The sequence below is a fragment of the Cuculus canorus genome, chromosome 4 (assembly GCF_017976375.1).
Source record: "Cuculus canorus isolate bCucCan1 chromosome 4, bCucCan1.pri, whole genome shotgun sequence".
Lineage (NCBI taxonomy): Eukaryota > Metazoa > Chordata > Aves > Cuculiformes > Cuculidae > Cuculus > Cuculus canorus.
The window spans coordinates 3775447-3789182 of record NC_071404.1 but is presented as its reverse complement, the minus strand read 5'-3'; the positions used below and the strand labels follow the sequence as shown (position 1 = coordinate 3789182).

The 13736-nt window shown below is 50.8% G+C and overlaps 1 protein-coding gene across 3 annotated transcripts in view; it reads left to right on the top strand.

Annotated features, from left to right (window-relative positions):
• Positions 1-12013, top strand: part of PTPRA (protein tyrosine phosphatase receptor type A) — a 151550-nt gene extending 139537 nt beyond the window's left edge. For all 3 annotated transcript variants that reach the window (XM_054065427.1, XM_054065426.1, XM_009566861.2), the window contains 12 exons: positions 1391-1488; positions 2348-2467; positions 3603-3769; positions 5612-5747; positions 6488-6637; positions 6761-6854; positions 7111-7187; positions 8685-8819; positions 9481-9606; positions 10059-10210; positions 10524-10659; positions 11667-12013. In XM_054065427.1, the coding sequence (XP_053921402.1) occupies positions 1391-1488; positions 2348-2467; positions 3603-3769; positions 5612-5747; positions 6488-6637; positions 6761-6854; positions 7111-7187; positions 8685-8819; positions 9481-9606; positions 10059-10210; positions 10524-10659; positions 11667-11741 (1466 nt within the window). In that variant the 3' untranslated portion in view covers positions 11742-12013. The remainder of the gene's footprint in view (positions 1-1390; positions 1489-2347; positions 2468-3602; positions 3770-5611; positions 5748-6487; positions 6638-6760; positions 6855-7110; positions 7188-8684; positions 8820-9480; positions 9607-10058; positions 10211-10523; positions 10660-11666) is intronic.
• The last annotated feature ends 1723 nt before the right edge of the window (positions 12014-13736 follow it).

Sequence of the window (13736 nt, the reverse complement as noted above, 5' to 3'; positions counted from 1 at the left end):
AGGACAATCACTTTGCTATTCCTGCTGGCCACACCATGGCTGATCCAAGCCAAGATGCCGTTGGCCTTCTTGGTCACCTGTTGGCTCATGTTCAGCTGCTGTCAACCAACACCCCCAGGTCCTTCTCTGCCAGGCAGCTTTCCAGCCTCTCTTCCCTAAGCCTGGAGCGCTGCATGTGGTTGTTGTGTCCCAAGTGCAGAATACAGCAGTTGGCCTTGTTGAACCTCCTACAGTTTACCTGGACCCATGGATCCAGCCTGTCCAGATCCCTCTGCAGAACCTTCCTGCCCTGGAGCAGATCGACATTCCCACCCAGTGTGGTGTCATCTGCAAACTGATAGAGGGAGCGCTCAAACCCCTCATCCAGATCATTAATAAAGATATTAAACAAGACTGTCCTTCCACCCTGGCCCACAGCTGCAGGTGGCTGCGATCTCTGGAAGCCGTACTAGCGAGCTGCTTTATTAAACCCCCCTAATCTATTGTTACGGAGAGCACCACACTGATATGGTTTCAGATCTCCTCCTTTTTAAACCTCAGCAGACAAGAACATGGACATGTGCCCTTGAAAAGGACTTCGGAGGGGAGGCAGGACTGTCATCTACTGAGAGCTACAAGCATCACAAGTCTTCCCAAATTCAGCTACCCCGAGACAGTGTATCACCAGCTTGCACACACCATCCATAGCTCTCCAGTTCTCTTGCTTTCCCTATTCCAGTCCAAATATATCCCTAAAACTAAATTCCCTCTTGCAGGGAGGCTCATGTCAACAAAAAGGGGTTGTCTGCCCATGGGAGGTGATTTGCTTTTCCTCTCTTGACTTACAAGTGGGTTAGGACATCGCTTGTGTGTTTGCCTGGCTCTTGTTGGAGAAGGAAGGCTGGATCGGGTCTATCAGTGGTACCAGGCTGGGGTAAAGCTTTGGCTCTGCTGTCTTTTGGCTCACCCTTAGCCCCAGGCTTGACAGGGGAGGTCTAGGCTGAGTCAGCTCCTTGTCTGGCAGCTGTTCTTGTGCTGTATTGAAACAGGATCCTGTGGTTAAAACACAAAACTCGGGGACAGGACTTCCGCGAGCTAATGTGATGGCCACAGTTTCCCTGGGTGACCTTGGGCAAGTGGTTTCCATGCTCCATTTGTCCGGTTTCCCCTTCTTGGGCTAAAAATGGAATTCCTCATCATAAGATGTATTTGAAAAGCTGAGCTCTTGTGTGATAGGAGTGTTCCTTGAGTTAACTGACATTCCCAGACACCAAAATAACTCCTCTGCTGACATCTATTGGCAAAAAATATGTTGCATCGTCCGTAATGTATGACTTCACACACTGGGTTTTGGTCCCAGTGCTTGAAGGGTTGATCCCAAAGACAAGGTTTCTTCTTACCTTCCCCTTAGGACCAAAAGAAGAAACCGTGAATGATTTTTGGAGGATGATTTGGGAGCAAAACACAGCAACAATTGTCATGGTGACCAACCTGAAAGAGAGGAAAGAGGTAGGTGCCAGAAGGCTTCATGGGCTGATATCTAACCCAGCTTCATCTGAATGTGGCACATCTCCTGCCCGTAGAATTACTAGGTTGGAAAAGACCTTTGAGAACATCACACCCAACTGTACCTGTCCACCACTAAACCAGATCCCTGAGCACCTCATCTTTTAAGCACCTCCAGGGATGGGGACTCCACCACCTCCCTGGTCAGCCTCTGCCAGGACCTGAAAACCCTTTTGGTGAAGGAATTTTTCCTACTGTCCAATCTGAACCTGCCCTGACGCAACTTGAAGCCATTTCCTCTCGTCCTATCACTTGGGAGAAGAGACCAACACCCACCTCTCTACAACCTCCTTTCAGGCTGTTGTAGACAGCGATGAGGTCTCCCCTCAGCCTCCTCTTCTCCCTAAACAACCCCAGGTCCCTCAGCTGCTCCTCATAACCTTTGTTCTCCAGGCCCTTCCTTAGCTCCGTTCCCTTCTCTGGATGCGGTCCAGCCCCTCAATGTCCTTCTTGTGGTGAGGGGCCCAAAACTGAACCCAGGATTCCAGGTGTGGCCTCACCAGTGCTGAGTACAGGGGGATGATTGCTTCCCTGGTCCTGCTGGCCACACCAGGGCCACACCAGGGCCAGGTTCTGATCCAAGCCAGGATGCTGTTGGCCTTCTTGGCCACCTGGGCCACTGCTGGCTCATATTCAGCCACTGTCAACCAACACCTCCAGGTCCTTCTCCATCCGGCAGCTTTCCAGCCACCTTTCCCCAAGCCTGCAGCGCTGCACGGGTTCAGACATGGTTGTGTATTGGAGCCAGTCCCAGGCCTGCAAGGGGGCAGAGCTCACCTGCACCTGTTTTCTTTCCCCACAGTGTAAATGTGCTCAGTACTGGCCGGATCAGGGCTGCTGGACGTATGGGAACATCCGAGTGTCCGTGGAGGATGTGACCGTCCTGGTGGATTACACCGTGCGGAAGTTCTGCATCCAGCAGGTGCCAGTGTTTGCATCTCCCATCCCATCCCTCCTGTCTCCATGCTGAGCATCCAACAGGCACCCCCATGCTCCTCGACTCCTCTGGAGTGCTGTGAGAGCGGAGTTGGGATGAAACCCAAGATCTCTTAAGAATTTACTCACCTTAAACACCTGGGAGCCTGTTCCCAGCAGCTACCAGCAGGGATGTACTGAGAGCAGGGAGGCTGATGGATGCCAAGGCTGAAATTCAGTCCTGTGAAACCTCAGCACTTGCTGTTACCAGTATCAGTTCCTGCTGCCACCCACAGACAGTTAATGCCTGCAAATAATCACATTTATCCCATGAGCTGAGAGAAGATCCAGCGCCGCCTGCATTGGTTTTGATTGCTTTCCCATCTGTTGCTGCATTGTCTCATCCTCAGAGAAGACTCTGAATGCTTTAGTCCCTCTGTTTGTTTTCCTGCTGCTCTTGGAGGCAGGCAAGGAAGAGTTGGCTATTAAAAACCTCTCTGAACCCTGAGTAGGGTTCTCCTGAGCCTCACTCGCCGTTCACTCCAACAGCTTGGATGTGGGTGGTTTCCTCTGCTGCCTTTAATTGAGGATGCTGTGGGCAGAGATGTGAGAAAGGATGGAGCGGCGGCTTCTGTTTGAGCCCATTGGGAATGAAATTCAGCAGCTTCTGCCAGGTCAGAACCACAGCTCGGGGCAGGCTGGCATCTCACCCCCTAGGATGGAGGATGTCATGCTGGGCAATTAAGTTGTCATGGTGTTAAGAGATTAATTTGGCTGTGGAGCCTCGGTGCATGCCCTTTTAACTTAGAGTCATCAAATGGTTTGAGTTGGAATGGACCTTAAAGATCATCTAATTCCATACCCCCTGCTATGGGCAGGGACACCTCCCAGAGGACCAGGTTGCTCAAAGCCCCGCCCAACCTCATCTTGAACACCTCCAGGGATGGGGCGTCCACAACTTCCCTGTGCCAGTGCCTCTCAACTCTCATCATGAAGAATTTCCTCCTTATATTTAGTCTAAACTTGTGCTTCATAAGCCGTCCAGCTCAGTCTTGGGGCTGTAGCTCCTCTGCCCATGCTTTTGGGGAAAAAAAAGGGAAATCTGCATATTTGTCGTTAACCTGAATAATTTTCCCCTTCAGGTCGGTGACGTCACGAACAAGAAGCCTCAGCGCCTGGTGACTCAGTTCCACTTCACCAGCTGGCCCGACTTCGGGGTCCCCTTCACCCCCATCGGGATGCTGAAGTTCCTGAAGAAGGTGAAGACGTGTAACCCCCAATACGCAGGAGCAATCGTGGTGCACTGCAGGTGCGTTCTGGTCACGGCTGAGCTCTCCCTCTCCTGGCTCACTTCGAAAGTGTCTCCTATTTAATACTAAAAGGATTTTTTTCAGTCAGGCCTATTTTATTTTCCATAGAATCACAGAATCATTAAGGTTAGAAAAGACCTCTAAGATCATCCAGTCCAACTGTCAGCCCAACACCACTGAGCCTACTAAACCATGTCCTGAAGCACCACACCTACAAGTCTTTTAAATATCTCCAGGGATGGTGCCTTGGGCAGCTTGTTCCAGTGCTTCACCACTCTTCCAAAGAGGAAATTTTCCCTAATATCCAATCTAAACCTCCCCTGGCACAACTTGAGGCCTTTTCCTCTCATCCCATCATTGTTGCTTGGGAGGATACCAACTCCCACCTCGCTACAACCTCCTTTCAGGCTGTTGTAGACTGCAATGAAGTCTCCCCTCAGCCTCCTCTTCTCCAGGCTAAACAATCCCAGTTCCCTCAGCTGCGCCTCATAACCCCTGTGCTCCAGCCCCTTCCCCAGCTCTGTTCCCCTTCTCTGGATGTGCTCCAGCACCTCAATGTCCTTGTGGTGAGGGGACCAGAACTGAACCCAGGATTTGAGGTGCAGCCTCACCAGCACCGAGTACGGGGAGACAATCCCTTCTTTACTCTTACTGGCCACACCATGGCTGAGCCAAGCCAGGAGGTTCTTGAGGGTGGTGAGGCCCTGGCACAGGTTGCCCAGAGCAGTTGGGGCTGCCCCATCCCTGGAGGTGTTCAAGGCCAGGTTGGATGGAGCTCTGAGCTCCCTGATCTAGTAGGAGGTGTCCTTGCCCATGGCAGGCATTTGGAACTGGATGATCTTGAAGGTCCTTTCCAACCCAACCCATTTTACGTGTCTGTGGTTGGCCTTGTTGGCCACCTGGGCGCACTGCTCTTTGTTTATTGACACACTGCTTTGGTTTCACTTTCCCGTGTTAAAGGGAAATGCTCCACGCGGGAACATTAAAAAAACTGCATCTGAATTGAAGGAGCTTCATGGAATCAGTGATGTGATGGTGTTAGAGCTTGTGTTAAGTGGTCTTTGTTGGGGTTAGCTGGATGGCAGGTGAGCTGAACTCAACACCACTGCTGGGTGTTGGTGGCATCTCCCTTGACATTCCACTGCCATGGACATGAGTGGAGAAGATCCCTTTTTGCAGGAAGGTAGCACTCAGCTGACATTATGTCTAGGAGTGGGATCCGTGGTGCTTGACCTCACCTGGGGTGGTTGCAGGCACAGCAGCGAGCCTGAGGGAGCCACAGGAAGCTGTCCACGTTTCAGTATGGCAAAGCCCCATGTTTAAAGGCAGAGATGATGACCATATTCTGCAACCTCCCAAGTTCATCTTTCCATCTTCCTTCTCAGGAGGCAGCTGACAAAATTGCTTTGTCCTTCTGTAGCGTCTGATGGCCTCATCTTTCTTCTTCTCCTTAATGGTTGAGTTACCAGCACAGAAACCAGACTTTTCTGTGGGCTGACCTTTGCATGGTGGAAATTGACTGGAAGGAGGAGCAGGCAGCTGGCACCAACAGGCAGCCCACGAGGACTCTAGAAGCTGTAGCTGGCTTAAGCTGTGCTTTGGCTCACCCTTCTCTGCCCCTTCACACGCTCTGGTTGTGGCAGCTGCTGGAGATGCTGTGTGCATCTCCCTGCAAAGCCCAGGTGGCACCAAACACCAGACTGAGGACTTTTCTCATCTCCAAAACAGATTTTGCTATTTGCTCACTGCTGGGAAGCATCTGGTTCACTCCCAGCTGCTCTACAAGGGACCCCAACGCCCAACACTGCCACATTGACCACTTGTCCCCTTTGCTCTTTCAGCGCCGGGGTAGGACGCACGGGCACTTTTATCGTCATCGATGCCATGCTGGACATGATGCACGCAGAAAGGAAGGTGGACGTTTACGGCTTCGTGAGCCGGATCCGGGCTCAGCGCTGCCAGATGGTACAGACAGATGTAAGTGTCCTGCTCAGATTTCTTTTGGGCTTTGCTCATTGGAGATAGATTCCCTTTGTGCAGTCAGACCCCAGCCTGCAGCAAAGCCTTCATGAGGATTGAGCATCGTCCCTCATTTTGGAAGGATGCTGCATCAGGTGACCCTTTCACTGGGTCCTGCTCTTTTTAATCCCCTTTATCGAATTGTTTACATTGGAAAAGACCTTTAAGATCATCAAATCCAACTATAAACCTAACACTGCCGAGTCCACTGCTAAACCATCTCCCTAAGCACCACATCTACACATCCTTTGAACACCTCCAGGGATGGTGGCTCCACCACTTCCCTGGGCAGCCTCTTCCACTGCTTGACAATCCTTTCAATTAAGCAATTATCCATTTCCTCTTGTCCTCTCACTTGTTATGTGGCAGAAGAAAGCTGCGCCTACCTTACCACAACCTCCTTTCACAGAGGGTTGTAAAAAGTGATAAGGTCTCCCCTCAGCCTCCTTTTCTCCACACTCGGAGGAAGCTTTGGGTCATGTCAGCTTTGGGTCATGTAGCAAACAAGGTCCCAGGCCTCGTAGAGCGGCAGGAAGATTGTTACCCACTTTTCTGGGGTCTCAGACGATGCCACATGCCCAAGCAAACACGAGCGGGCAGTAGGGTGGTGGGTTTGCTTCCAGCGTGTACGCTGGCACTGGGATGCGCTTGTTAAGCATGGAGCAGAGGTTGATGGTTTCTCCCTGCTTCCCCTGCAGATGCAGTATGTGTTTATATACCAAGCACTTCTGGAGCACTATCTCTACGGTGACACGGAGCTGGAGGTGACCTCGTTAGAGATCCACCTTCAGAAGATCTACAACAAAGTGCCAGGGACCAGCAGCAACGGGCTGGAAGAGGAGTTCAAGGTGAGCGTAGTTTCTGTCTTGATGGATCTGGTGGGATAGTGCTGGGCTGCATGGACTACCATGTGCTTCCCTGGCTCTGGGTGGCTCTGAAAGCCTCCTCTGCTTTCATTCCTTCCTCTGCAGAAGCTCACTTCAATCAAAATTCAGAATGACAAGATGAGAACGGGCAACTTGCCAGCAAACATGAAGAAGAACAGGGTGCTTCAGATAATTCCATGTAAGGCTTCTTTGTTTGCCTAGAGAAAGCACGCTCAGTGGGTGAGGGGACCGTTTGGGTAGTTCTGGCAGGAGGCAGGTTGGAGAAATGAACCCACAGGAACCTTGTGAGGTGCCACAAGGAGAAGTACAAAGTCCTGGCCCAGGGGAGGAACAACCCCAGGCACCAGGAAGGGCTGGGGCCACCCAGCTGGGAAGCAGCTTTTCCTGCTTTGAAGGTGCTCTTCAAAACTCAGATCATTTCCCTTCTCTTCCAGATGAGTTCAACCGAGTAATCATTCCAGTGAAGAGAGGTGAAGAGAACACAGACTACGTAAACGCTTCCTTCATTGACGTGAGTCTTCTTTCCATTCTCTCCCACTGGGAGCTCTTGAGTCCTATGGGAAGGATTTGTCCCAAAAATTCCTTTTTTGGGATTTGTAAGGCTCTTTCCACTTGACTTTGTGTCTCCTGATGGTGCTGGTTTCTTGCCCCAAGAAACCCCTCTGTACATACAGTTCCCTTGTGACCCACGGATGGTGGGAGAGGAAAGCTGGAGCTTGAGTAGAGCTTCCAAATCCTGCTCTCACTTCTGCAACTCCAAGTTCTGATGATGGCTTTGGAGAAGCGGATCCATGTAGCCATGGAAATGATTCCTTTACAGCACTGCTCATTTGGTCAGAAAACATACGCTAGATTAGGTAATGGAGCAATACTCGCATCCCAAAACCCTTGAGGAAAACCAGGTCAATCCCATTACACCTGTCTGGGTGACAGGAGGAGATGAAGTAGAGAGGTTAAGTGCTTTCCTCGCTCTGAGGAGGAGATAAATGATTGCACATCCTTTTCTCCTGAGTAATCCTGTTGACTTCAGGGGGGGACATCTCATATGAGTGTTTATCTTTGTGCAGTGATGCCAGCGCTGGCCAAGCGACAGCGCCCTGCTCTTTTCTAGCCCAATTTCCACTCTCATCTCCTAATGGCAGGGGGTTTCATTCTCGCAAAGGACAACAACTGCCATGAGTTGAATCAGTAAACCCAGCAGACTCCCAATTACAACATCTCCAATTAATTGCTCCCTGAAATCTCCTTTCGGGGCTCCCCACAGGTTGCTCTGGCCGGGCAAGCATCTGACTCGGCGCAGCCAGGAGCAGCTGCTTTGTTGTCCATCGAGATCACAAAGCGTAAATGTCACGTAAGCCATTTGTGTTGAGGATTCAATTTCCTGCCTCTGCTGAACTTTGCTGAAATGACAAGTGCCAAGTGATGAAGCATCTTCAGTCACAGCCTGCAGTGGGGAACATTGGAGGGGTTTTGGACACGGCAGCTCCGAGCCAGAGTTAGCCAGTCTTAATACTGGTTTTCATCACTCAAAGAGTAGTTTGGAATGGAAGAGACCTTAAAGATCATCCAGTTTCATTTAATTTTCCTTATTTCTTAAAAGAAATCGCCAGTAGAAATCATACCTGAAGTCCTTGGAGCTTAGCAAGGCTTTGTGACAGCACTCAGGCTTTGCAGCGTCACTCAGGAATGCTGGAAACCCAAACCTTTCTTCACCAAGTGCATGTGTAGGGGATGTGATCCTCTTCCAGCTGCATTCCTGCAAAACCAGAGGTCTTACCACGGTAAAACACCAGCTGGTGGCACCTCAGCTGCTGAGCAGCAGTGTGGTGATGCCCATGTGTCGGGATGAAGCCCACTGTGAGAGCAGGTTTTCTGCCCAGGTTGTGGTCATTCACATGGACAGCCGTGATGCTCCCCAAAATTCCGTGAGCTTGGTCACCTGGCTGTGTCCAAGAGTTCTCCTCCTGCTGCTCCTGTGCTGCCGATTGACCCTGTTTTCAAATTGCAGGGTTATCGCCAGAAGGACTCCTATATCGCCAGCCAAGGACCCCTGCAGCACACAATAGAGGACTTCTGGAGGATGATCTGGGAGTGGAAATCCTGCTCCATAGTGATGCTAACGGAGCTGGAGGAGAGAGGCCAGGTAAAATCCCAGGGTCAACTGCACTGGAGCACCAGCAAATGAGATCTCTGTGACCCCTTAAAACCTCCTGATGGCCACGGCTGTGCCAGCTCTTTCACCCTTTCTCTATCAAAGCCATGCAAGACACATACTCCATCCTCTCCTTCTAATGCAAAGGATCCAGATGTCAGTGGACGCAGTGTAGGGAAATGTTCAGTAAATCCACTCTGGGCCCTCAATTCTCAAAGCACCTCTGGGTGCAGTGGGCGTCTCACCTCCAGAGTGAGCCCATGAGATGGGGATAGGAAAAGGGGTAACAGTTTTAAACTAAAAGGTTGTAGATTTAGATGATATCTTAGGAAGAAATTTGTTACTGTGAGGGCGGTGAGGCACTGGCAGAGGTTGCCCAGAGAAATAGTGGCTGCCCCATCCCTGAAGGCGTTCAAGGCCGGGTTGGAAGAGGCTTTGAGCAACCTGATCCAGTGGGAGGTGTCCCTGCCTGTGGCAGGGATGTCAGATGAGATGATCTTTAGGGTTGCAATCAACCTAAGCTATGCTCTGATTCTGCGAGATCCCACATGGCTTTGGGCAGCCGCCAGACACAGGAGGAGACTCCCTCCATTCAAGCCCATGGGAAAAGTATGGGGTCTTCACCCTGTCTCATCCCATAATGCTTTCACAGGAGAAGTGTGCCCAGTACTGGCCGTCTGACGGCTCGGTGTCCTATGGAGACATCACAGTGGAGCTGAAAAAAGAGGAGGAGTGCGAGAGCTATACGGTGCGGGACCTGCTGGTAACAAACACCAGGGTAAGAGTCTGGCCTTCTCCCTGCGGGGAGCTCTTGGTGTTCCTGGGTTTGGCTCTCCTTAACCCTCACTGATGTTTACAGCGCTTTGCAGTTCCTCTTGCGAGTGCTGGACCTTCCCTCTGGCATCATCAGCTCCATCATTTCCCTGTCAGCCCAAAGTACTGCCCATTCCACCTTCTTCCCTGTGCTTTCCTCCCAGCCCTGAGGGTTCCTGTCCTGCTGGTCACTTCTTGTCCAGCCCTTCTACCCTGCTGCCACCAAGCAGCCCTCGTCCTCCTCCTGCCTTGTCCCTGTGCCCACCACCCACTCCTGCTCCCTGTTCCCCTCATCCTTCCCTCTTCCATGCCATGGGAATGCCTCCCCTCCACTAGTAGATGTTTTTCCCTGCTGGTGGGTTTGTCGATACGAGTCTCGCACCAATTTACTGACCTTGAGCTGTGCTCCTCCACCAGGAAAACAAGAGCCGACAGATTCGGCAGTTTCATTTCCATGGCTGGCCAGAAGTTGGGATCCCCGGGGATGGAAAGGGAATGATCAACATCATCGCTGCTGTGCAGAAGCAGCAGCAGCAGTCTGGCAACCACCCGATCACTGTGCACTGCAGGTAAGGCCCAGGTGGAGCAGGGCTTGGCCACCCCTCCAAAGCTCAGCAAGAAGCTTTGGAGGTGGTCAAAGGTCCCTCAGAAGACTTGGGCTGAGCAGGAGCAGCCCGAGCAGATGTGGTATGGGGTTTTCCTGCTCGACTAAGCAAAGAGGCTTCAGTCTTGTAGAGCATGTCCTAGCTAAACTGGGAGAGGCTGGGGCAGGATTGCGGGCTCCTCCACTTCTCTGGTGGCTCCCCTATGGATTATCCCCTGGGCAAAGCCAACACAGTGAGAATGGACGGTTCCCTTGTCCTTCTGGTTTCTCTTTGCCAGTGCTGGAGCAGGAAGAACGGGCACCTTCTGTGCACTGAGCACTGTCCTGGAAAGGGTGAAGGCAGAAGGGATTCTTGACGTCTTTCAGACGGTGAAGAGTTTAAGATTACAGAGGCCACATATGGTGCAGACACTGGTAAGCTGAGCATACCCCGCGCTCCTCCTGTCACCCCAGACCTCGGTGGAAATGGGCTGGGGACTCAATGTTGAGCAGAAACTTCCTCGGTTGAAGGTTTTCTCTGTGGAAGAGTAAGGGAAGGAGATGGTGCAAGAGGTATCACCCCTTCCTTCTGTTTGGACATCTGGAGGTGTGGAGCTTGACTGGCTGAAGGCACCATGCTCCTTTTAAGCACTGACACAAGTTGGAGGAGCCTCCTTGGAGACATCCTCAGCCACAGCCCATGTATTTATGGGCTCCAGGAGCCTGGAAACTTGTTCTGGATCAGCTGTGGCACAGGCAGCGTGGCCGGGAGGGGAGGAGAAGGCAGGTCTGGGTGAGGTCTTGCAAGAGGAGTTTGCAAGGGTGCTGTGGGATTTAGAAACAAGTCTTTTGGGGATCAAGATACTGCTTCCTCAGAAGAGGAGGAAGAGAAGGAGTAGGCGCTGATCTCTTCTCTCTAGTCACCAATGACAGGATTTGAGGGAACAGCAGCAAAATGTGCCAGGAGAGTGTTAGGTTGGACGTTAGGCGAAGGTTCTTCACCCAGAGGGTGGTGGAGCACTGGAACAGCTCCCCAGGGAAGCAGTCACGGCTTCAAGCCTGACAATATTCCAGAAGCATTTGTCCATCTCCCTCAGCCACACGGTGTGAATGTTGGGGTTGTCCTGTGTAGGGACAGGAGATGCACTCGATGATCCCCATGGGTCCCTTCCAACTCAGAACATTCTAAGATAGGACCTTGGAGAGGAAGAGAAAAGCAGAGTTTCCTTTGCTGATGGCGCCCCAGGAAGGAGAGCGGACAGCCCAGTTTTGGGGGTTGCAAAGGAGGTGGGACCTGCTCGTGAGTGGGAATCCAGTTCTTGCCCTCCATCTGGGCTGAGGACACCTGACCACGCTTGGTCCCAGCTAGTCAGGAAGCATCAAATTCTATCTCAGGTGGGAACCATCTCATTCTAACCCTCTGCTCTCCCCGACTCCCGCAGGAACAGTACGAATTCTGCTACAAGGTGGTGCAGGAATATATCGACGCCTTCTCAGACTACGCCAACTTCAAATGAAGAGAGAGTAAAACAAAAACAAAAGCAAATCCACACCCCGAAAACAAATGACAGAAGAGTTGCCTTCTTTAATATTTTGTAATATTCTGTTTGTTAATATATCCCACCCCCAAAAAAAAAAATATGTGTATATATCTTAACTGTTTTAGAGGTTGGTACCATAAGCTTCATATTAGCTGGAGATTTTATATGTAGCAAAGTGTTAGTGCAGATACTGTTGGCTCCTTTTTTTCCAATGTTTTATTGGGGAATTAAATAGCGTGATGTTTGGATTAATATTGTCACACCACCTCTCTTCTGGAGAGCTGATACAGGCTGTTATTTTGTTTGTAAATCTCTTTTTTTTTTTTTTCTTGAGGGAGTAAAGGCTTTTTAAAAAAGAAAACAAAAAGAAAAAGCTCTCCTGGATGTCATCTGAAACTAAAAACCGAGCCCACAAGCCCACAAGCACAAGCTTTGCCGAACCGGCAGGGAAATGGTTTCACATTTTTCTGCTGGTCGGGTGTTTAAAAAGAAAAGAAGAAAAAAAAAACAAAAGCTTGTTCTGTCTTTGTGTATATATATAAATATCCTGATTTTTGTATCAAAAGCAAGAAGGTTTCCTCCTTGTTGAAGGAGAGGATTCTCCCCCTCCGCTCCGCTCTTGGGAGACCCCACCTGGAGTCCTGTGTCCAGTTCCGGAATCCCCAACTTAAGAAGGAGATGGAACTGTTGGAACAGGTCCACAGGAGGCCACGGAGATAATGTGAGGGCTGGAGCACCTCTGCTGTGAGGCCAGACTGAGAGAGTTGAGGTTCTTCAGCCTGGAGAAGAGAAGGCTCCAGGAAAACCTTAGAGCAGCCCTAAAGGGGCTCTAGGAAAGCCAAGAAGGCAGTTTTCACGAGGGCCTGGAGTGATAGGATGAGGGGGAATGGCTTTAAATTGGAAGGGGGGAGATTTAGATTAGACATTAGGAAGATGTTCTTCCCGATGAGGGTGGTGAGGCCCTGGCCCAGGTTGCCCAGAGAAGTCGTAGCTGCCCCATCCCTGGAGGTGTTCAAGGCCAGGTTGGATGGGGCTTAGAGCAACCTGATCCAGTGGAAGGTGTCCCTGCCCATGGCAGGGGGTTGGAACTGGATGAGCATTAAGATCCCTTTCAACCCAAACCAATCCATGATTCAGGGCCAGGCCACCACGCACTGCTGGTTTGGAAACTGCAGTGACCGTAGGGACCATAGTGGCCACTGGGATTTCATCCCCCCCCCAAAAAAAAGTACCCAGAAAATCAAAAGGATTTTTGCTCTCTGAAGGAAATATCGTTGTTTAGTATCATATCTTGGACCTGCCCAAACAGGTGGAGGTGGTTCAGAAGGTACCAGAGCACTGGGTTTTACCCCCACTCCAAGAAAATAGTACCCACGAGATCTAGCAGTGAGGGGTGTCAGGGCTCTGCTGGAGGAGAAGGTGGCTTCATGAGCTCCACGTTCTGTTCTCACCCACTGTGTCTCTTTCCTGGTGCCACCGTGACCCTGCCCTCCTCGTAGAATCCTAGAATCATTGGTTGGAAAGGACCTCTAAGATCATCCAGTCCAAACATCAGCCCAACATCGCCGTGCCTACTAAACTATGTCCCAGAGCACCACATCTGCATGTTTTTTTAACCCCTCCAGGGATGGGGACACCATCACTGCCCTGGGCAGCCTCTTTCCGTGAAGCCTCTTCTTTCAGTGAAGAAATTTTTCCTAATATCCAAGCTTAACCTCCTCTGGTGCAACTTGAAGCCATTTCCTCTTGTCCGATCACTCGTTACTTGGGAGAAGAGACCAACACCCACCATGCTCCAACGTCCTTCAAGGGAGTTGTAGACGCTTCATCATGGGAATTTGGGTTATCAAAGCAGGAGGAGACAAAAAAATAACTGATAGTTTTTATCATTCACCTTCCAGAAGAAGGAAAACAAGGAAACCTCAACAGTGGTGATGGGCCAGGGCATGGGAAGAGTCCTCAGGGCCAAGA